Genomic DNA, 24310 nt, shown 5'->3' on the forward strand with positions numbered 1-24310 from the left:
GCTCAGCTTTACAGACGCTTCAGCCTAATTGCTTAATTAACTGCAATGCAAATGAATGAACCCAATCCAGGGGAAAGAAAACCAATATTTTGATGTAGTAACTACATTAGTGAAATAATTTCATTTTATATATATATATATATATATATAAATTTAAAAAAAGCACAATTTGATATGAATTTTAAGTTTTCTCAAACTAAATCACATAATGAAGGCCTTCCCCTAAATTTGTGTATGCTAACCAAGATTTCACCAAAATAGAATCACATATTGTTAACTTCACTTATTTACTCATTTAACCAGTACCTAACTAATTACAGCAAGCACTATTACTTTTGTTTTATGATGATTTGATAAAAAAAATGACCGATCTTTGCCTACCCTCTGCACAAAGTAAAGGATAATCCATTCAGCTAAAAACTAGACCAGTAATGCATAAAATATTGTCTAAGACCTTTCATACCTCTACTTTTATGAAGTACAAAAATAAACATAATCTTAATAACATTAATTATAAATTAAATTTGTCATATCTCTTTGATAAAATCTTTAAGGCTAGAATCAAAAAACAAATATGACAGTTTTAGTAGTGCGCATGATCACAGATTGACACTATCTTTTCATTTGACAGTGCCACCAGCAAAGATGGTAAATTCTGAACATAAAGTCATCTGTGTTTGCAGATGGCTAAATGTAAATTTATAGTAACAGTTCAATGTGTGTTCCGTAGAAAGTTTAATTGCGAACCTCTGAATGACAAATTTGTCAATGATAAATTCTGTGACTGAATGTCTATGTAAAGAGAAGAATATTGAACGAACAAAGGTGTCTGAAGAAAATGTTGAATGTGTCATGGAGTCTTTCCTGCATAGTTCTAAATAGTTCTGATAGGAAGGCCATCTGTGAGCTAGCGATGTTGGTGACGATAGTGTGGTATGTTTTAAGAAAATGCTTACAAAGTGTCAATATCATTTACACCTGTTACAGGTTTTGAAGACTACTGACTACGTTGTTCATACCTACTTTGAAAATGAAATGTTGCAGCATGAAGATGATAACTTTCTTCATCATATTGTGTTTAGTGATTAATCAACATTTCATCTTATTAGAAAAGTTAGCACATATAATGCCCATACCTGAAGGTCAGAAAAACCCAATAAATTCTTATATTATGAAGGGACTCTCCAAAATTAAATGTTTGTTGTGTAACATCTTGACAGCAAGTTTATGGGCAGTTAGTTTTCACAGAAGCAAGCGTAACAGGAATAGCTTAGCTTATTTGAATATGTTGATGTTTTCCCCAGTTGCTGGATCAGTTGGCACAAATCTGATGAGAGTTTTTGATGGTTCTTCCAAGGTCACCTGATCTGACTCCATGTGATTTTTTTCTTTGGGGATTTTAAAAAGCATCAACATAAGTATCTCTGCCCTACAATCTATCTGATTTGAGGCACAGGATTGAAACAGCTGTTGCTTTTATAGCTCCAAAAACAATGGTTAAATTATTTTGTCGATTGGATGTGGTGCTGCATGATCAAAGTGGATCACATTGAAAATTTTTTTAGAAAAAAATTGTAGGAGTTATTATTTCATTTTATTTGTGATCGATTAATTACTGCAAGTCATAGTTAAGAGGCATTAAATAGCTTTAAAACAGTGATATTCTTTTTTGTAAACCCTGTATTTACGATGCACTTAATTTGTTTGAAATTCATTGTTCATAAAATAATAATGGGAGCCATTTGATAAGATTACATTTTTTTTAAAATTTTGTCACTATTTTACTAACCTATATGAATAAAATTTTAAATTATTAAAGTACCAAATTACTTAAATTGATCTTTAAATATATTTCCTAATTTAGATTAGAAATGGTAAAAAAATTATGTTGATATTTTTATAAATTTTACAATTAATTATTAATATAATAAAATAGTGGGTATTACAAAAATCTCTACTGTGTAGTTTCTTCCATGGATTCAACTCTTGGTAGGTCATCATCTTTCTCTTGTTTATTACCATTTTCATTATTATTGGATTTACTATTCAACTTTATTACAAATCATGTTTTTGACCACTCTCTAGACAGCTCGGCAACATTCCTCAACCTCCTTTGTATGGGAAGATATCCTTTGACATTCTGCCAATCCAGTTTTAGAACTCTTTTTTAACACAGTTCCATTACATTGTCTAAATTAAATCTAGTGTTTTGTGAAAATATTACCCATTTTTTAACTACCAATTTAACATTTTCTATCCAAATCAACTCCATTGAATTTAACTCCTGGTGATAAGGGGGATACAAAGAATGATGTGTTCTTTTTTGGTAAGCATGTCATCAACTTTGCAGCGAAATGTCTTTGTCTTGTCAAATCTCAAGTAATTCAATTTTAAGCACATCAGCTCTAAATAGACTACTATGATTTGCCAGCCAGTTCTGCATGTTTTCTTTTTTGGCAAATGTTGGGCGGGGCTTTGCCTTCATGAACATTGTGGTGTGGGGCATTTATCTACCATCAAAACACTCTTTTCTGGCAAATTTGGAATTAACTTCTCTAGGATCCATTTTCGAGTAATTTTGGAAATTCATACACTTATGTTAGCCACCAATGATCGATGTAGGTGTTTACATTGCTAAGCAGTCAGGAAAGAACCCAATTTTACTAACAGCATGTAATAATATTTCCCTGGTATATTCTAAGTAAGTAAATTTCAAAATGTAGCTTTTTCTTTGGTTTGACACCAACTTTTGCAATGAGTGTGACTTGAATGAAGGTAAGTTTTGTCCACATATACTACTGGAGAAACCCCTTTCCTAAAATGTTTCATATTGTGCAAAACATTAAACCTTTAATATATTATGTACTTTTACCAGCACAGAAAGATTTGACTTCAATTTTACTTCTTAGTACAAAGTACAGAAAGTATTGTGATCGCGAAAAATTCCAGTTTTCAGATTTCAACCGAAATATCCATTTTGACCATCCCTGAACCCATTTTGATCAGTTTCAGCATGACATCTGTACGTACGTATGTATGTATCTTGCATAACTCAAAAACAATTAGCCGTAGGATGTTGTAATTTTGGATTTATGACTGTTTCAAGATCTAGTTGTGCACCTTCCCTTTTGATTGAAATTGACTGAACCAGAAAAGCCAAAAATCCCAAAACATTTGGACTTTTGACTTTTTCTTAACTGCAGTAATAAACCCTCATTGAGAGCTTTTCAACGACATATTATAAATAGTACTTATTTTCATTGGTTCCAGAGTTACAGCCAAATAATATTTTAATTAATGAAATATTTGAATCTTACAAGGGAAAAGCCATCAGTTTGAATCAGACTTTCTCCTTTTTTTTAAATATATTCTTCATAACTTTTTTTTTTAAATTTAGAACATTGATTTTAATAACCATTAACCCATGATTGTAAAAAAAAAATCAGAAGTTATTAGTGAAATAAAATTTTATGTACTTTTAAAAATGTGTATATGTAATTTAATATGCATTATATTATATATGTGTATGTGCAACAGATTTGGTGAAACATCTGATTATTTAATTATTTATTTAATTGTAATATTTCATTTAAAATTATTAATTGTAATTTAAAATAGTATGTTTTTGGATTTTCTAGTTTAATTTCTGTTTAATTTTATTTAATTATTCTGGAATTTCTATTTAATTTTAACTAGATTAAAGTTAACTACAGAGTGACTAAAAATAGACCCTCACAAGAACAACATATACACTGAAGCATATATGCCCAACCTTTAATAAATTTCAAAAAATTCTTATCATTCAGTTCATTACTCCTCTGATATAATTCTCTAAGTTGGATTTCATCACCACTTTTTTTTTACTTGTTTTTTGTTGCCAATCACGTAATCGCTCTTTGGTTTGATATAATTCTTCTTATCTTAATTTTTGTACACGTTCTCTAGTTTCCAAATTATCTCTCTCTTTATTCATCATTCTCTTTTAATCTTTTTATTCTTTCCTTGGTCTTAATATTTTCTTCCTCTTTATATTTATCATCTTCTCCTTAAACCTTTTTATTCTTTCCTTGGTTTTAACATTTTCTTTCTCTTCACATTTATCAACTTCTCTTAATCTTTTTATTCTTTTTTGGTTTTAACATTTCCTCCTCTTCACATTAATCTGCTTCTCATTTTTTTGAGATGAACTTCATGATATCTTTCCTGTATGATTGTTTCTTTTTAATTTTTGATTATTCACCAAATAATCGAATAAAAATTGAATATTTTAACATTTGTAACCAGTATACAGGAGTTCACTAAATGGATTAGTTTAATTATTATTAACTTTTATTCATACGACACACCAGAAACTAAAACTTTTGTTAATCAGCAACTCATGAAGATACGAATAATACTGATCTAGTAATACAAATAATAAAGGACCTTTACTCTATCCTAATATTTCATGAAATATTGTTGAATTAAGAATTGTATAAATATTTGATGTTAATAAAAACTAATATTTCAGCAATTGTGTAACTGTCCACTTTATTAAAGAATTGGAGGATCATATCTCACTTTCAAATGAAATAAGTATAAATGAAGTGCAGAAAAAATGTGTATATGTAATTTAATAGATATATACAAGGAAGTCATGTAGTGCCCACATCAGATTTTTTATAAATTATAATTAATCAACAGTAAAACCTTTTTGTAAATTGTATTTGCCTCCATAAAACAATTCTTCTTTAACTTTACAAAATGTTTTATAAAAAGTTGGAAAGAATGTTCTGTTATTTAAGAATTTTGCACTACCCTTCTTATAGAACCTTCATCAAAATGATGAAGGCCAGTAATTTTTTTGTATTTTTAATTTTTTTATGCAGTGAAGCAAAAGATGTAATCACTTTGTTTTTCTTTAAGATTTAAACTCTTTTTAAAGTTCTTATGGACATTTTATAACATTGGATACAAGTTCAAGGAATTTTTTTGTGTTCGATCAGGAATGCCCTGTTATGTGCTTCTACTGGTGTATAATCTATAACATTTTTTAAAATTATTTCTTTATTTTGCAAACCGAGTAGTTTACTCTTACCCAATTTAGAGATTGTGTTATATTAATTGTTTAATTATTTAATCTAATTACAAAGGGAATTGGCAATGCAGCTAAAACTTAAAAAAAAACTTAATTCCCTTAACTTATACATAAATCTATTCTCTTGAAATAAACTGAATGTTAAATTAAACACAAGATATGAAATCTTGTTTTCAATAAGTCATATATTAAAAAAAAGAATACAAAAACATTAGCAAAACCAAAAACATAAATGATAAAAGTTTTAGAATAAATACTTTCCATCAAGAATATTCTCAAATACGTGATAAACATAAAGTAATTTAAAAATAAAAATTGTATATTTACAATCCCATCTACATAATTAATGTTATTTATATTACTTGGTGTAATATATTTTCTGTTTAATATTATCTGGTGTCATTTCCTGTGACCTGTACACACATTGCTGGGCAGATAGAAATTTATATTTCAATGTCTACTCATTTTTGTTGCGTTTAGTTTTTTAAAAAACCGATTACAAATTGTCTTGTTATGGTTCTGACAATAATAAATAATGTAAATAAAATAGTAAATAATAATGTAGAATTGTATTCTATAGTATAAATATAAAAACATGTTTTATGACTGGATGGTATAACCAAATTTTTAACATTCAATCAGATGGCAAACTGTGAATCAATGTAAATTGACTGTATAGTGTGGGTGAAAGATGAAGTGCAGAGATTCTCTGCTTTAGTTATGCAGGGGCTATCATACTGACTGTATCAGATAAGACTCAAAAGTTTTCCTTTTATTTATTTGTATAACTCAGAAGATAAACATAATTCTTAAATATTTTGTAAAACGTTTATTGATGAAGATGACAATGTTACTGAACTTAATCGGTACCAATCAATTTTACAATGTTTAAGTATTGGAATGTTTCTTCCTCTCATATAGTAGACAAACCTTCCTCATAAAATAGATTTTGAAATCCCGGTCAGGGAAGGAATTTTTTCGTACAATATAAAATTTCCATTCTACATTCTCATGCATAAGCTTCAAGCTTATAAGTTGAATAAATCATAGACTAAATTTTATACATAAATTACAGAGTATCTGATTCCTTTCAGGTGACAATTATTGGCTGTCATTTCCTTTAGCTAATTTTTAGAAGATTCATTATAGACCTAATTTCTATAGCGCTCAGACTGAAGGAACAGATAGGTAAAGGGCACATCAAGGGGTAAATATCTAAATTTTGGTGGACTTACATGCTGATGGGCAGTATGAAGGAAATGAAAACCCATTCACTCTCCACTTTTCTTAATAAGCATATCATATTTTTATTATTGAATGATATTACATTACTAACAACACCTGATTATATAATCTAACAGAGATCACTTGAGTAAATATTTATTTTTTTTTTTAAATCAGTGCAGGTTTTTCTACGATTATACCAACTAACAACAGTTGTCAATGCTCATGAATCTTAATTCTCCAACCTAGTGTATTTCTTAAAAATTGTATAATCTATGTTAAGTAGTGTAAGGTTTTAAGTGTAATAATTTAAATCGATCAGATAATTAAAATTAACACATATTTTACTTAAAATCTTTAGGGTATTTCTTTATGAGAATACGAGATTAAAAAATAGTATTAAACAATGTAATGAAAAATTAAGAGAACAATTTTTCATTCACCAACTGAACTCCCAAATGTGACCTATCAGAAATATATATTTTAAAATAATTTCCTAAAACACATTATTTAAAAAAAAATTCTGTATAGTAAATAACATGCAACCAGTTTTTAATCAAATAATATGTATAATAATTCATACAAATTAAATAACATGGTAAAATTTTATGAAACAAAGAAAACTTCACTCACCTTTTTTAACTCGCTCCTTTTCATTACTTTCACCAGCTCCATCAAAAGATGCAGCAGACATTGCACTGAGATGTGTATCTAACTTTCCTGCTATAGTAACATGTGAATGAAAATAGAATACAATTTAGATTATAAAAAAGTAAAAACAGCAATAATAATAATGTACTGAAAGATTAGTGTGAAAGAAAATCTTATATAGCATCCAAGAAAAGCCATATGCAAAAATAAAAACTACATTATTCGATCAAATGATGTCTGTAATAATTAAAAGATTAATAAATCCAACATGAAAGAAAATCAGATTACAATATAATTAATAAAATTATCGAACACTGCAAACTTTTCAAATCCTTTTTTTTTCTTCTAATATTAACCTAATAGCAAAAATTAATTAAAATAATTTAATAACATTCCAATAATTGTACAAACTTAACCATTCATTTTTAAAGATAACGTTAACCCAATCTATTTTAATATACTTATATTTTTAAAAATCTTCACCCGATAACAACAAAAGTAACTAAGTGTTTTGACATAAGTTCAACATATTGTTAAAAATAAATTTGATTCAATTGTCAAAAAAAATGTATAATTTTTATAATCAATCATTATTGCTAAAACAATTGCAAAACTGTATGATGCTTAACATGAAATACAGTTTGAGTTGAATTTCAGTTAATTTGTCATTTTTCATAACTAAAAAATTCATTTCTCTTTTAAAAAAGAAAGCTAGTTATAAGAGGTTACGTTTTTTAAACATGGCACAGTTGGTATATAATATTACTTATATATAGATAAATGAAATTCAACTTTACCTGCAATTCATCCGCGTTCTCTTTTCTAACTCTTTTGGTCATTCCACCATCCTCAGTAAAAGTTATTTTCAATTTCGGATCATTAAAATTAAATTATATAGAATGTAAATTTATAAAATGTTAAAATCACAACAACTGGTGGTCATAGTATAAAGTTAGTCATGTTTGTTATGTAAGAAGGCTACAATTGTTATGAATATTAGTGATTGGAGGGAGACGGTTTAGGCATCCTGATAATTATTAATTGTTTGTTTAAATAAAATATTGTCCTCGAATCTGATCTGTTTATTGATTAATTTATTGTTATAATAGTATACACTGACTTTTTCGAGGATACTGGTTTTATAAAGTTGTTCGAAATATCTAATATTTTAATAAAATTATCAGGATTGTAGTTGTGTTTATTTTGTAATATGTGTCTAGCATAATTTGATTTATCCAAGTATCTTTTCTTTATACTGTTAACATGTTCTTTCGCTCTAATAGAAAAAGAACGGTTGGTCATATCCATATATATCCTAAATGCAGCCTTTGCATTTCAGACTATAGACTACTTGTTCATCTAAGGTATTTATATTTTTAAAGTTTGTTATTTTTTTATGATCGTTATTGTTTATAAAAAATGAAATTAAATATTATATAATAGAAAACTAAATTTTAATACTAAACTATATATTTTGCAAGTGGATCTAACATATGAATTGGGTTATGCAACTTTTCAATAATTATTAAGAATTACTGATTTTAACATTAACAACATAATGAACAGTAAATATATAAAAAGTAATAGGAAATTTATAACTTGATAGAAAAAAAATTAAAACTAACAATAACTCTAATCAAATGCATATTTTTTCAGAGACAATGTTATTAATACAACACAGATTAATTTCAATGAAGAACTAATGTTATAAAAAATGCATATAAATTTAATCTATCTACGACAAATAAAATAAAATCATCAAACAAACCATAATAGACATTGAAAATAATATTTTCAAAATCAATAATAAAGCTGATATTAGGAATCAATTCGTCCAAATCATAGATAACATTAAAAATAACATAAATTCAGGATATAAGTATAAGCATGGTAATTATAATAATTTATAAAAACTAAACTAAAAAATAACAATTCTTTCATAATAAAATCTGATAAAACAAATACTCCTGTGAAAACTAATAATAAGGTATATATTGAAAAAGCAAATCAGTTCATAAATGATAATAATTTTAAAGAAATAAAGGATCCTACCCCAAAAATTAAAAAAGACACATCACATAAGATTAATAAATGCAAATACATTTTTAAGGAACCCATAATAAACCAAAATTTAACTTAACCGATGCTCATGCTCCCACATTCAAAGCCTAACCCAAAGTACATAAAGAAGGCTTCCCAATATGTCCACTCATAAATTTCATCAATTCGCCCACATATCAACTGCGCAAATTTCTAGCTAAAAAATTGAAGGTAAACATTAATTTAAATAATAAATACAACCTAAAAAATAGTTATGAATGAATAAATATCATCAATAAATTTAAAATAAACAGATCAATTAGACTCATAACCCTGGACATAAAAGATACGTACACTAATATTGATACAAAAGAAACTATAAACATTATATATAACCGATTATCTAAATCAAATTTACATACCTGAATGGACAAATGAAAAACCGATTTACTTAAACTATGCTCTAATTGTAACTACTTTAAAATTCAACAATAAATACAACCAGCAAGAAAAAGGGATATTATGGGATGAACCCTCTCAGCCATCACGGCAGATATTTTCATGGATGAGTTTGAAAATAATACATTTTTAAATATACCAAATCCTTTTATATAAAAGATATGTTGATGATATTTTAATTACATTTAATCAAAATACAGATGGCATAAATGTAATTTTTAGCAAAATTAATGCCGTAAATCACAATATGAATTTTGCAATAAATCATAAAATTAACAATAATAGTATTAATTATTTAGATATGATCATTGAAAAAAAATTTTAATAATACTTTAGAAATAGATATATGTAGAAAACCAACACAACATAACACTATAATACAACAAGCTAATTCATCTCATCCAGGGAGTCAAAAAATGGCAGCTTCTAATTCTTTAATCTATAGAGCTATTAAATATCTCAGACACAATTTAAAACTAAATTCTGAAATAAACATTATGAAGAATATAACAGCATTAAACGGTTATAATGAACAACTGATTAATAAATTATACTTAAAAATTAAAAATAAAATATACATATAAGACAACATAAAATTACCAAATAATGACTTAGAAAAATCTTATATAAAAATAGAATTTAATCAATTTTATAAATATTTTGATAAAATGTATAAAACCTAATCTAAAGACAACAAACACCACCAACAATAAAATAATACATTTTATAAACAATAACGATCATAAAAAGATAACAAACTTTAAAAATATAAATACCTTAGATGAACAAGTAGTCTATTGTCTGAAATGCAAAGGCTGCCATTTAGGATATGTAGGTATGACCAACCATTCTTTTTCTATTAGAGCTGAAGAGCATATTAACAATATAAAGAAAGGATACTTGGATAAATCAAATTATGCTAGACACATACTACAAAATAAACACAACTACAATCCTGATAATTTTATTAAAATATTAGATATTTCAAACAATTTTTATAAAACCAGTATCCTCAAAGAAATTCAATGTATACTATTATAACAATAAATTAATCAACAAACAGATCAGATTCGAGGACAATATTTTATTTAAACAAATAATTAATAATTATCAGGATGCCTAAACTGTCTCCCTCCCACCACTAATATTCATAACAATTGTAGCCTTCTTACATAATAAACATGACTAACTTTATACTATAACCACCAGTTGTGATTTTAACATTTTATAAATTTATATTCTTCATAATTTAATTTTAATGATCTGAAACTGAATAATAACTTTTCCTGAGGATGGTCAAATGATTGAAAGTGCTAGAAAAGAGAACACGGATGAATTGTTGGTATGGTTGAATTTCATTTATTTATTTATACATATATTACTAATCTGCAGTTGTGACCTTGAGTAAACAATTAAACAAATTTAAAACAAAGAAAGTATTCTAGGAAATAACAGGAAATTTATAATGAAAGTTCATTCATTCAATATAATTTACTTAATCATAAATAACTACACGCTTTTACATGATTATTAATACTCGTGAATTAATAAATCAAAATATAGGTCATGACTGTCTGATAATAATATCGCAAGAGAATGGAAGTCAATTTTTTTTATACAATAATTTATTTAAAATAGTAAAAATCAATTGCAAATTAACTATTTTTTAACATCAACTAGTCTTTACTGTATAAATATTTAATATTTAGCTATTTAAATTTTTTGAAATAAAACTGTAATTTATACAAAGGTTATTAAATTATTATTAATATGCAACCAGAATTCATCCAAAAACTATAAAATTTACCAAAGAATACTTAAAATAACTATAATTTCTTACTACCAATAACTTCAATTTTGATAAATTTTCTAATGAAAAACATTATCTTGCAGGAAAATAAACAAACAAACAAACAAAACAAATTTTTTCTACAATAACTACAGAAAATTTTTTGATGAATCAAAACAGGGTGAATAGTATATAAGAAATTATTATAATGTTTTGTCAAAATCTGAACTAACTGAGGAATTTTTTTCAGAATGTAGGTTACAGTTATCTTTAGGCACTAATCCAACAGAAAACTAGTTTAATAATTTTAGAGATTAACATGTTTAATGAACATATTCTGCAGAGAAGAATATTTTTTAACTGTCAATCAGCTTACTATGTCATGTTATTTACATACTGCGCAACTTAGTAATCAGTTAGTCAGGTTCAGTCATATTTTGCATCAGCCGAGTTATTTATTTTGTATTTTAGCATTTAGTATCCTTTTTCTGTTTAAATGACTTCACTTTTTTAATTATTATTTATTCATATAACAGAATCGAGAAAAATCTGTAGTCACCAAGATATCGACTAGACAATTTATGACCGGCTAGTGATGGTTCTAACAATTACATTTTTTTATATAAACAGATCTTTATATTGGAATTTCAGTAGATAACACACATAATACAAGTTTTTATGTAATTATGTGCGGTAGAAATCCTTGAATGAGAAATATTGTAGAAAGTGTAAATTGCATTTTACTCGGCTATATATAGACCTGAATCCAACCGAACGGCTAAAACCCCCTAAAATATTTTGATCTGGAAGCATAACTCTGATTTTGGTTCCCTTAATTACAGATACAAAATTTAGATGAAAATCACATGACTGGTGCAGCTGAATACAGTCAAAAAATGAACATTTTCTAAAATCATTCACTTGGACTCTAGGATCCTCAGAAACTCTGAACAATTTCTGGAACAAAGGCAAAATAATTGTGTTTTCTATTCAGTTCATGTTTAAAATGTACCTGAAATGCTTTTACTCATTTATTAGAAACTATTACCTATTTTTGTCGTCAAAATTTCTGTTACCGATTTTTGTTTCATTTCATTGATGCAGATGATGACATATAAGTTAGTAAAGCCAAATTAAAAAAGGGACAGAGAAGTAAATAATTAGAAAACATGCATTTGATTTTTAGTAAAACACAAAATAAATTTAACTCAATTCAATCCAATAGCTAAATATTTTTAAACCAGGAAAATATTCCTACCTACACACCTGATAATAGTTTCTTAAACACACTTTTAAAAGCGTCCTCGTAATGACCAGTACCTGAGAGAAGAAATAACAAAGAAATGAAATAGAATGTGCTAAGAAAAAAATGTACATCAAATAAATAATACTAAGCAGAAAAATCAACAAAAACAATATAAGAAGCCTATTAAGCAATATAAAAATAATAGGCCTATTAGAAAAAGCACATGAAGAAATAAAATAAAATACTAAAAAAAAAAAATTGTATATCTGATGAGGAAAATTCTTACACAAAAACTAAACATTTTCACGTTTCTGTATAGCTCTGATATCGAGCATATTTTGCTATTTATTCACGGATTGGCTACAAACGGCTGACACCAACTAAAGAAAGACAACTTAGTCGGTGTCTTCCTTTAGTTGGTGTCAATCAACCACCTGTAGCCAATCCATAGTCAAATAGCAAAATATGCTCGATATCATAGCTATAAAGAAACTTTAAAATGTTCTGAATGAACTTTCCTTATCAAATAAACAGAGAAATAAAAATATAAAAATTTATTGTAAATTTTATCAAAAACCTAAAAAAACAATTTACTAAATCTTTTCTTATTTCAATAGTGAATGACACAAAATAATGTTAATTACAACAGCTTATACGGAAGTAAAAACATTTTACTTCTTATACAAGTAACAGTAAGAAAGTTACTTTAAACTAAAATAATATAAAAATTAATAATTCAAAAGATATACCTTCAGTTTCAATATGATATAAAAGCTCCTTTTTATTAATATACAGAATTCTTAAAATTCTCAAAAGTTCTCAAAAATATATCAAAGTGTAAGTAGTTTTATTCAAGTAGGTATTCATGTAAGTGTTGATGTTTGGATATAGAGTGTAGACTAACATTTTTAACAATAATTATCTAGAAGATGCTATCATGATGGTTCCACAAATTAATAATAGTACATGTTATCTACTATCTACAAATAACTATTCTGTTATTTGTTGAATAACAAAGAGAAGATTGTACAATTATTACACCAATACATCTATCCTAAAGTCCATGCTGAGCTGATTAAAAATACAAGCGAACTGGAATTATCAACAACTGATGCAGCCACTTTTGTCAGAGGAACATGTGAGGTAAAATCACTAATGCGATGTTAAATTTCTATATTATTGCTTTTAAGAAAAAAAAAACATACAAACAAAGCTTGGGGTATTTCCACTACAAATAACCCAGTATTAGTTTTACAATCTTTAAGGTAATATAACAATATTTTTCTCATATATTTTACGAAGCAATTTATTACTCCTCATCTGGAGTAGACAAATCTGTGTTCTTATATAAACTCCCTGTACAAATACAGAAGTGCAAAGAAGTACCATTGTATTTCTATACAGCAACCGCAATTAAATCTCACGGAGCTGTATGATGGTTTAGCAAGATTTCTTTTCAAGCGATATTTCTACCAAAATATGTAATAATGTGCTATTAAACACAGATTTAGACGACAGTGTAGTAAAAATAATTCAAAATGAGAATGTAAAAGATGTTTTCAAAACATCTATAGTGTAAGACATATTAAAAAAAAAATTAAACAGCGCTGATAGCAGCATAATATCAGTGATCATCTATATAATATGTATTCCCAGTTTTAAATTATTCTTAAGTTGATGATGTATCAATTGCCTTTCATATATTTTTATTTTATTATTTTGTCGTCAGCCACTAATAAATGCCATTCAATAGAAATGCAACTAACACTGATCTACTTTAGTGTTTCAACTGAGATCCTGTTCATTAAAGGTAGTTTCAGTCATTTAATTTTATTATAAATAATACTGATAGATTGTATTAAATTAAAAAAATCTGCAAAATTTCCTAAACAATGTATGCAGCTAATCGGTTGCTTAGATTACAGTAATCTAACACCATCAATGTTATGGTTTATATAACTGTGAGTTGGAACAAGTTGCATCTTCCCATATAATTAGATAAATGGGAATGCATTCATTATTTGTATATGCAATACTTTTATTAAAATTAATACATTTAAAAAAAAAAAGTTGCATAAGAAAAATATAACCTGTGTTGGAATTCACAATTATTTTTGCTTATAAAACATATTTATTACTACTATCATTCATAGTTTAATAATAACTGAAGTGGAAAGTGAAAAATTAACATTTTTTTTAAAGATCTGTAAGAAAAAAACCTTAGCATTTTAAACATCTATTAAATAAAAATGAATTAAGATAAAAAGTTAAATCATATGTACTTAATTATTGGAATTTATTGTCTGGTGAAATTTCAACCGAGGGATTTAACAAGTACGTTTTTTCTTTTTTATCAAGTAAATTTCATACTGTAATTTTTTTCACAGAAAGAGTGATGTTAGGGAAGTAAAAATAACAAGAATAAATTATGGTAACTAAAAAAAATTAAAATGCTGGAAATTTGTAATGTTGCGAAGGAAATAAAAATTAAATTTTAAAAATATAACACCTTAACTAAAAATGCAATGTTAAGTAAAATGTAATCATTTGACTGGCAGAGAAAGCATTTCTCAAAGCTTTACATTAAGACCAGGTTCCCTTAATTTATTAAATATTAGTCAGGTTTTTAGTAATCTTAGGAAAAAGATCTAGAATAGCACACTGGCTTCTAAGTCAGCCAGTCTAAGGTTCAATTCATAGTAATGATCTAGCATTATTTCATCAATATTATTTTATCATTAAAGAAAAGGGTCCAACAGAAACAAGTACTTGATTTGAAATGTAAATAAAGTAGGCATTACAACAAAATTATAAAAAAAAATAAATATATTCTGAAAGAACAGTGTTAGCAATTTATTTTCACATACCTTTAATTCATTTTTAAAAATCATGGAGTTCATATTTACCTGTACTATTTATACAGGTCTTTAATCCCATCCTGAAATTCTGCATTACTTTTCTTGTCATTTCCAATGGTATTGCAGTGATTTGTTGATAGATAGCAGCTTTTAAATGATCAGGTTTCTTGGCTTCTGTTTAAGTTTTTCACTCTTCAGATTTCCCAAGAGAAAAAAATCACATGGAAGATTAGGCGACTGTGCTGGCTATAGGATGTCTCCTTGTTGTGAAATAAGATATCCAGGAAATATTTCTCCAAGGAAAATCATTGATAGTCTTGATTGTGAGCAGTGGCCCCATCTTGTTAAAAGGAAAAATTTTCGGCTTGATTACAGAGTTCATGAAGTCTTGGTAGCATGAAGTCGCATAACATTTTTCATAATATTCGTAACTGATTGTCTTTCTTCCTACAAAGTATGGGCCTATTATTTCAAATTCAGCAACTGCAAACTGTAGCGAGCTCAGAATTCAGAGGACGCTCATGAAGTTGTAGGAGATTATTTTCTACCCGGTATCGAAAGTTTTGTTTGTTAACACAACCTGATAAATTAAAATAGGCTATCACTTGAAGTACAATTGAGTTCACTAGAACATTTTCTAGAATACCCTGGCAAGAAGCAATACAGCCAATCCAGTCACGACCATCAATTTGCAAGGATGGAACTGTAAGTCGGTGGGTAAAATTCTCCTTTCAGTCCGATCAGAAATTTGTAATGTGGCAGTGTGTTTAAGAACTGAGCGGCCTGAAAATTTTGTAACTGCTTGTCTCACCGTTTCAATATTTTCAAATGTTTGAACATTTTGTGGCCGCCAGGTATCTGGTGGCTATGAAATGTTTCTTCTTCAAAGCTGAACCAGTAGCTCTAAAACTGGACACCCCTAACTGAATTGTCTTCTTATTGGGTACTGTGGCATGTCTGCCTAGCCGAAAGTACAAAATAATCACTGCGAGTTGATAACAAAATCACAATTTTTAAAGTACATTTCAATAACAAAAGCACAATCCTCACCACTTCATGCCACAGTTGTAACTGAAATGGTAAGACATCTGCTACAAAATGATATGCCAACACCATGCCCAGCACTAATAGCGTTCCACCAGCAGTGGCGGGAAATCAGGGTGTTATTTTTGCAGGACCCATTGTAATACATAAAAGCAAGTTCAATAATGTAGAAACTTTAATTCATTTTTTCTATACAAATAAAAAATGTAAAATGAAACTGACATTATGTAGTACAACACGGTTTGAATAGGAGGGGTCAGCAACCCCTCCCATACATAATAGTTCAAGGGATATGTTTGTAGGTAAGAAATTAATAAACAAAAATCTTTTTTACAAAATGATCTCTCTAAAAAATATCAATAAAGTGAAAATTAAAATGAAATACAAAGCAGAACTGTAGACTGCGTCTAATTTTCAAATTTATTAACACAAATTAATTATTTTCTTATAATACCACATAAGCATTGTTTCTAATGTTATCAGATATTACTGAGTTCGACTATGGAGTAAGTATATCCCCTACATAATAAAAATGAAAATAAAACAAACAAATATAAAGGAAAAAATTACATTTTTGCCTGTTTTAAATACACCCTTTTAAACAAAGAGACAAAACTGTTAACACAGTTCATTAGGCTTGGACAAGGCTATCAGCAAAGTTGAAAGTTTATCAGTGAATTTTCAGTTTTCTTGCTATCAATATCTGACTGCAACATAATAATGAATTTTCAAAATAAAACAATATTTATTAATATTAAAATAATTTTTGTAATATAAACTGAAATAATTTAAACTTTCAAATAATATAAAACAAAAAAGTTTAATTGCACTTGCACATAAAAAGATTTTGCAATAAAAGGAACTTTCATAATATAGCGTGGTAAAAACAGGTATATTCACCACATTACCATACTTCTTTTTATACTGATATTAAAGTAACATTTTTTTGTAGATATGATGTTGAATGAAAATTATATAAATAACAAGTTTATAATAAAAATGTAAGATTAAGTAAAAAAAAAATTATAATCTATAGTAATAGGAGAACAATGGTTTCAGAGTACATTTTGGGTTTAAAATGGAATAAAACTTGAATGAGTATTTAATGCACAGCCACTGAGAAATAAAAATTCTGTAAGATATCAGAAGCGAAGGATTGTCAGTGTTACATGTTCAATTTTCAGCAGCGGTGGCCCTTAAACTTAACTGATCCTATAGTTCCTATATAAAATAGCAGTAACCATTTTTAAACAGAATTTTATAAATTAGTGAGAACAACATATGTTCTCACTAACAGGAAGGAAACTTACTAAAAACTTTCAAACAAACTGGAAATGTGGTTTGCCATGACTGTCATCAACATATAACAAGCAAAAATGGTGAATTCATGGTCACGTTGGTAACTCATAGTATACAATGGACAAGAATAACTTGTCTAACCATCTTTACTCAGTTGAACGACGGATGAGTAAATGTTGTGCTTGTATTTAAAATTCTATATCCTTCGTTAGGATGACTCCAAGTCATCTTTCATTGATCTACTGATCTCAGATGTTTAGCATTTCATACTGAATTTGTATATTAAGCTGTTTTCACTATCTATTGGATAATTTTTTAACTGTGTTAGTTTAAGTGAGATGGTATTTGTGAAGCACTGCGTAGACGATATTTGTGTGGCAAGTTTGTTTATGTGCGTGTTGTTGATTTATTTTCCACATTTATTCTATTGACACATTATTTTTGTTAATTGTTTAAAAATTAGCAAAATGAGTGATATTTATGACCCTAATTAGTTAAATTGGTGTATTATATCTTGGATGATAGCAGTGGAGAAAATTCAGATTCTGATACAGAAATTCAGATTATCTATTGAACATGAATAAATTAGTATATTACATTTTGATAGTGGTTCTGAAGGAAAAATAGATGATGAGGATAGAGACCCAATGTACGAAGATGTGGTTACTTGTGATCATGATTTGTATTCATCAGGAAGATGATTATGACCAATGAAAAAAAGAACTTGTTTCTGTAACTGAACCTTCGGTAAGTGATTATTATTTCTAATGATTCTACTTCTAGGCCTACTAGTGCTACCATTACTCCTCTTGGTTTTTCTTCTGAAATTCCCAACACTTCTGCTGACAATTCTATTTGTATAAATCTTTTATATTGTATCACAATGCAAGGCCTCAAAATGCGAGGAAAAAATGCAAACTACAAAAGTATTTAACTGAAATTGGTAAAACCTTTGCTGAAAAAGGTGATACTCTTTTTCAAGAAGAAATATCCAGCTGAAATATCAGCTGCTGGACAAGCAGACAATTTCCACAGAAACTTCCACCAACTGAAAAAAAAGTACAGCTCACAAGAAAATGTGGTCTGCAGCGATAGAAAAAAGGCATCACCAAATGAATTTGTAAGAAAAGAAACAAGCTGCTGGTGTCCAGATTGTTAAGTTGCAGTATGTTTACCAGATTGTTTTAAAGTGTATTATAAAAAGCAAATTATTTGTAAATATTAGTGTTTTTCTTTGTTTATAAATTTTTTTTAGAAATATCATTGTCTTAAATCTCATAATTATTTTTTTATTATAATATAGTTTCTAAGAGCAATAATGTTCCTTTCTACACCTAGTCCTCAAATGTAAATAATCAGTGCATGCAATAGTAGTATTCACTGGAAGTAAAACATCAGACAGAATCTTGTTTTGTGCAGTATTTTACTAAAAAAAAGTTTTTCTTTCAAGTGACATAACGTTTTACTCAAAAATGATATCAAAATGAATTTATATTATATTGAAAAAGTATGTGTCTGTGTTTCTAAAAATATATTATATGTAATATAAATAACTTAAACTACATATAACAATCAAAAAAATATTAAGTGCTTGCATTTCAGCTATTTTTTTCCCTGCGTTTGAAAGGGAAATTCCATGACAACACACAAACTCAGGTAAGTCAAATTTATATTTTTTTCAAAGAACAAATCTGCATGTTGTTTTCTTTCAGATGATAAAACTCTTGTAAGGAAATTTTAGAATTATAAGTCTGAATTTCTTTATCCGGTCTAAATCGCCCAGTTACCATGGACCACCATGTGCTGAGAAGTCCATGGTTCAAAGTGTTAAATCAATTACAGATTTTGATAATGACTTTATTTAATGCATAATATCAAATTTAAGACCATCTTTAATACAAAGTACAAGTAATACAGTTTCTTTGCCACAGTTTTTGAAGTCTTGTACTGTATTTTGAAACGTGTTGTGCACATTAATATTTTTATACTTAATTAACTACGTTTGATTCATACTTTCAAAGAATTAATAATGACTATACTGTGCGTAACTAATCTTTCAGTTGCAATACATCATTTTTTTAATCAAATTCATTTGATTACTATCTAAATTTACGTTATAATAATCCTTTTAATTATATAATTATCATTGGCTAAATTAATTTAAAAAGTCCTTTGTAGAATCAGAGATGAATGTTAAGGATTTGAGTTAATGACCTTAACTTAATGACCTTACACCTTGGGAACATTTACTAAGCCCAATTTTATTTATCACAATACCACAAAATTTTTATAAGTTATATGTTAAACAATTAATTCAGAAACACAATAAACCTGATTTGTGGAAATAAAGTAAAAATTAACCTATTACAAACTTTTTTTAGTTAAATTATACATAAAAAAATATAAAACAGTAATTTAGAACAATGAAATAGTATATAATATCTATCAGAAATTATATCCAAAAATATGCACTCAAGAACTCAAGAAATGTAAATGATAGCTAGTTTGCAAATGGAGAAAAAATTGATAAATTTAATAAAAAGGCAGTTAAAATAACAAGTTAAAATAACAAATGCAGTTTAAAGGAGAAAAACTTATCTACTAATATTATTTTTAGTATCCGCAACTAAATGATATAAATAACATTTGTACATTTGTAAATTAAAAAAAAGAAAACACAATTTATTAATATTATAAACAATACATTTCATCTGAATGTTACATTAGATATACAGACAAAAATAACCAAACTGAGAGTAATACAATTGTATTGTTTTACTTTGTGTTTGGTAATTTTTATTTGTAATAAAATAAAAGTTTAGAAATATTTATTAGAAAGAAGGCATAAAGTAGGCCACAGAGTAAAACAAACTCTGAAGAACTCATAACCACTCATTACTAAATCTGAAAAATATCATCAAATAATATTTAGACAGCACTTATTACAAAAATAAAACATCAGGTTCAAGCACATATAAGGACAAAAGGTCCATCTAGATTTATATCCTACCATGATATCTCCTAACCTCCATGGATATTACAATTCACTTTACAATTATTTATAAGGCATGTTCAGAAACAAAGTACTGTTTGACTACAAAAAAAGCAATTACAGTTTATTTAAACAATTGAATTTTTACCAGAAACAGAATTTCCACCTATTAAGACATCTTCCTGATTACCATCTTTATAAAATGATGCCATTTATAAAAACAACTGATGTTACACATCCTTTTTGATATTATAATGGAGACCAGCAGAATTCTGCTTCAAATGCAGGAATAAGCTAAAGTCACTCTGCAGTAAATCTCAACTACTGTATACCACCTGACGAGCTCTAAAATGCCAATGAATAATAGGCATCATGAGATCAAAAATAAATTTTGCTAAGAGGGGTACATTTAAGGAGACAAAAAATGCTGCTGTGGACTGATCCAGGAGTACAAACTCTTCCTAGCATGCCCTCTTATGATTCCTGCACCCACATCTAACCTGCTAGTTAGTTACTAACTAACTATCAAGTCTGAACTGAAGGGGGAAGAGATCCATTTGTTCCAGTCAAATGATACAACATGCTCTCAGGTTTGAATTAATTACAACTCTATGAAAAGCATTCTTGGCTTTTGCTTTAGATCAACTGTAATTTCATTAAGAACTCACAAAAACATGCAACATTTCTATTATAATCTATATAGAGAAATCAGTAACCAAAACAATCAAATCACTCTCAATGACAGATGGATGCCCTCTTCAAACATATTTTCTTGCCATTTCTTAATTCATTGCACCTTCATCATGAACATCATTAATCTTCTAAAATCTCAGCTGGTTTCACATTTTTTGTGTTAGAAAAAAAGAAAAGATAACAGACTGTATTTGACCTGGTCAGTTAAAAAGAAAAGTTATAGGCAAATGTAGACATGTAATGCTGATATGGACAAGACAAATGAAGATTAAAAAGGAGAATCTCTTGAAAAAGTGAACTAAAAAGAAAAAACTACATACAATTCAGGTAATGAAATAAGGTGAAAGAAAAAAGTTAATTCGAGATGAAAGTATGTTTAAAAAAAATATCCAACCTTGGGTATTAAGTAAAGTATCTCACAAAGTTCTAGTTCTTATCTCTTTCAAAGTGTGATCCTTTAAGTAAAATATCTCACAAAGTTCTAGTTCTTATCTCCTTCAAAGTGTGATCCTTCTGACTGATACACTTATCTCAATATAGTTTAAACAATTTTAAAGTTTCCACATTTTAAAACTATATTTAGTAATATTGTATTTTTCGTTATGTCCTTTTGGGTCTTCATCTTGGAGATAACCAGAAATCTCAGAAATCCAAGTATATAGTGTAACATATTTAATGAACATGGTAATTACATCCTTAGTTTAAAAATTTCAGCAGTAACAGTGAGAAATGGCTGGAAACTGTCACGATGAATTATCAGTTATGATTTCTACAGGACTGTTTTTTTTTGCAATGAATAGAATTATGACGACTAACAGAAAATCTCTAGATAATAATGTTTGTTGAGAGTTTGACCTTTAGTGTATTCATGAATAAATTCTGAACTATTTTGTTAATCTTAGAATCTTGGCTTAGTCAACTATTTTTTTAATGAGTAACTACCTAAATGGGATAGATCCAAACTTTGTAGTGTTAGATAGTATAAAGTTCATATTATATAAGTTTTGATTTGTTTTTAAGCATTTAAGTTAAGCATTTAAGTTAAGCATTTTAAGCATTTGGTTTTTAACCAGCTAATGCACTGGAATGTCTCATACATATGCCGTTTTTGCAGTATTTAGTTCATCAATCATATGTTGTGATAACACTGCTTGTTTCGCTGCCCTCCATAGAAAGTAATGTGGGGAATTAGATTAAGCGATCAAGCAGGCCACAAATCCCTCAAAATGATTCATTTACCGCACATTTTTTTGTAAAAGTGTCACTGACCTGTATGTTGTGTGTTCTGTGGCACCTTCATGTTGAAACTGATCATGATTGATTTCTACTTCTGTTAACTGACTAATAAAATTTATTAAAACAGCACAATAACGATCACTATTAACTGTATTTTCAAAAAAGATTGGATCCACTGCACTTCTATTCTCATCAACCCAAACTCCAATTTTCGCTTTGTGTAAGATTGTTTGTGTAATTCATGGGGGATAGTTGTCAACCACAGTAGTAAATTTTGTGAATATAACCTCCAAGATGAAACGCGTTTCATCTGTAAAAAACATAATGTTGACGATACTTATGGAATTTTGGCCAATAAAACATTTTTTGACAATAATTTAGTCTATTGGCTTGACGTGTAGATTATAGTTCTTGAATACAGATTACTTTGCAGAAGAAAAGTTTCAATTCTTTTTAACAGCTTTATGTAGGGTAGCAAGTCTGATATCATGCTGCTGTGCTAACTTATGCATTGACTTTGATGGACTTTCACCCACAGCATTAGAAATATCAAGCAGCTTCAGTTCATTTAGTTTAGGTGGTCTTTCACTTTGATCAGTATCTTCAAAAGAGCCTGTTGCCTGAAATTTTCAGAAAAATTGTGCTTCACCAAATCAGTATATGTCTCACCTTCACAAAAGATATGTTCAATGAGGAAAAATGTGTTCCTCTACCAAGAGGACCATTATCCAAGGCAACCAACCTATCGCTGAAAGAACAGAATGCATCACATAATTCTGAAGCATACTGCACAGTGACTTTCTGAACGCACTTTATTTCTGTTTATTAACTTACACTATGAAGAACAACCTACTATAAAACCTTTGGTGCTGTTACTCCACTTGCAGATGTACTTAATTCCTTTTTAATGAAATATATTGCAAAATAGCTACAGAAACTAATAGTTACTTTGGAAACTTTACTGTACAGTTAATATGGTGGAAATAAAAAAAAAAATGGTTACTTTCACTACGTTAACAAACTGATTTAAAATAAATTACAATACATAAAAGTTCAATTAAACAATAATAAGTTAAAGACCATTAATAAAATTAAAAATCTCAATTTTAAAATTCAAATTCAGCCAAGCAAAACATGTCTGTTCATAAGAAAAAAATTAGAATTATAACTAAGTAATTTCATTTATTTAAATTTTAAATTTAAGATTTAATTATAGATATAAATTCTACAGAATTATGTGAAAAATTCTACTATTTAATTTAATAAATTTATTGCTAAATTTAACATGTGTTATATTCATTCACTATAGTTTATAATTTTTATTACATATAATGCAGAATCAGAATTTATCACTTTTATCTGTTTCTATATGAATTCACTCAACTATGCTTACAAAACAATAAAATGGCTAACAGTTATGTAATCTTTTTTTCTTACTATTTGGTGAAATATACATATATTATTTATAAAAATTCAGGAATAAGTTAATACTTCTAAGAAAATTAATTAAACCTGCAATTCCATGACTTTATATGAATGATTACATTTTAAAAAGATTAAAGTTCATGTAAAATTGTTACATGAGTTTGTACAAAATAATTATAGTTTGCTTGAATGCTTGAAGGATGATATTAATGTAATTAAATTTTATGAAATAATGATTGACATGCAAGGTATGTTAGTACAGTAGTAGCTAATTTAC

The 24310-nt window shown here is 27.7% G+C and overlaps 1 protein-coding gene across 4 annotated transcripts in view; it reads right to left on the reverse strand.

Annotated features, from left to right (window-relative positions):
• Opa1 (Opa1 mitochondrial dynamin like GTPase) overlaps positions 1-24310 on the reverse strand; it is a 97185-nt gene that overhangs the window by 65610 nt on the left and 7265 nt on the right. The window contains exons 5-6 of one of the 4 annotated variants that reach the window (XM_075357137.1): positions 12507-12560; positions 6935-7021 (exon numbers count right to left, since the gene is read on the reverse strand). In XM_075357137.1, coding sequence (XP_075213252.1) covers positions 6935-7021; positions 12507-12560 — 141 coding nt within the window. Of the gene's footprint in view, positions 1-6934; positions 7025-7749; positions 8047-12506; positions 12561-24310 lie in introns of those variants that run through there. The other 3 variants (XM_075357136.1, XM_075357139.1, XM_075357138.1) reach the window with 3 other exon arrangements.

This window comes from Lycorma delicatula, chromosome 2, assembly GCF_047948215.1.
Source record: "Lycorma delicatula isolate Av1 chromosome 2, ASM4794821v1, whole genome shotgun sequence".
NCBI classification, from domain to species: Eukaryota; Metazoa; Arthropoda; class Insecta; order Hemiptera; family Fulgoridae; genus Lycorma; species Lycorma delicatula.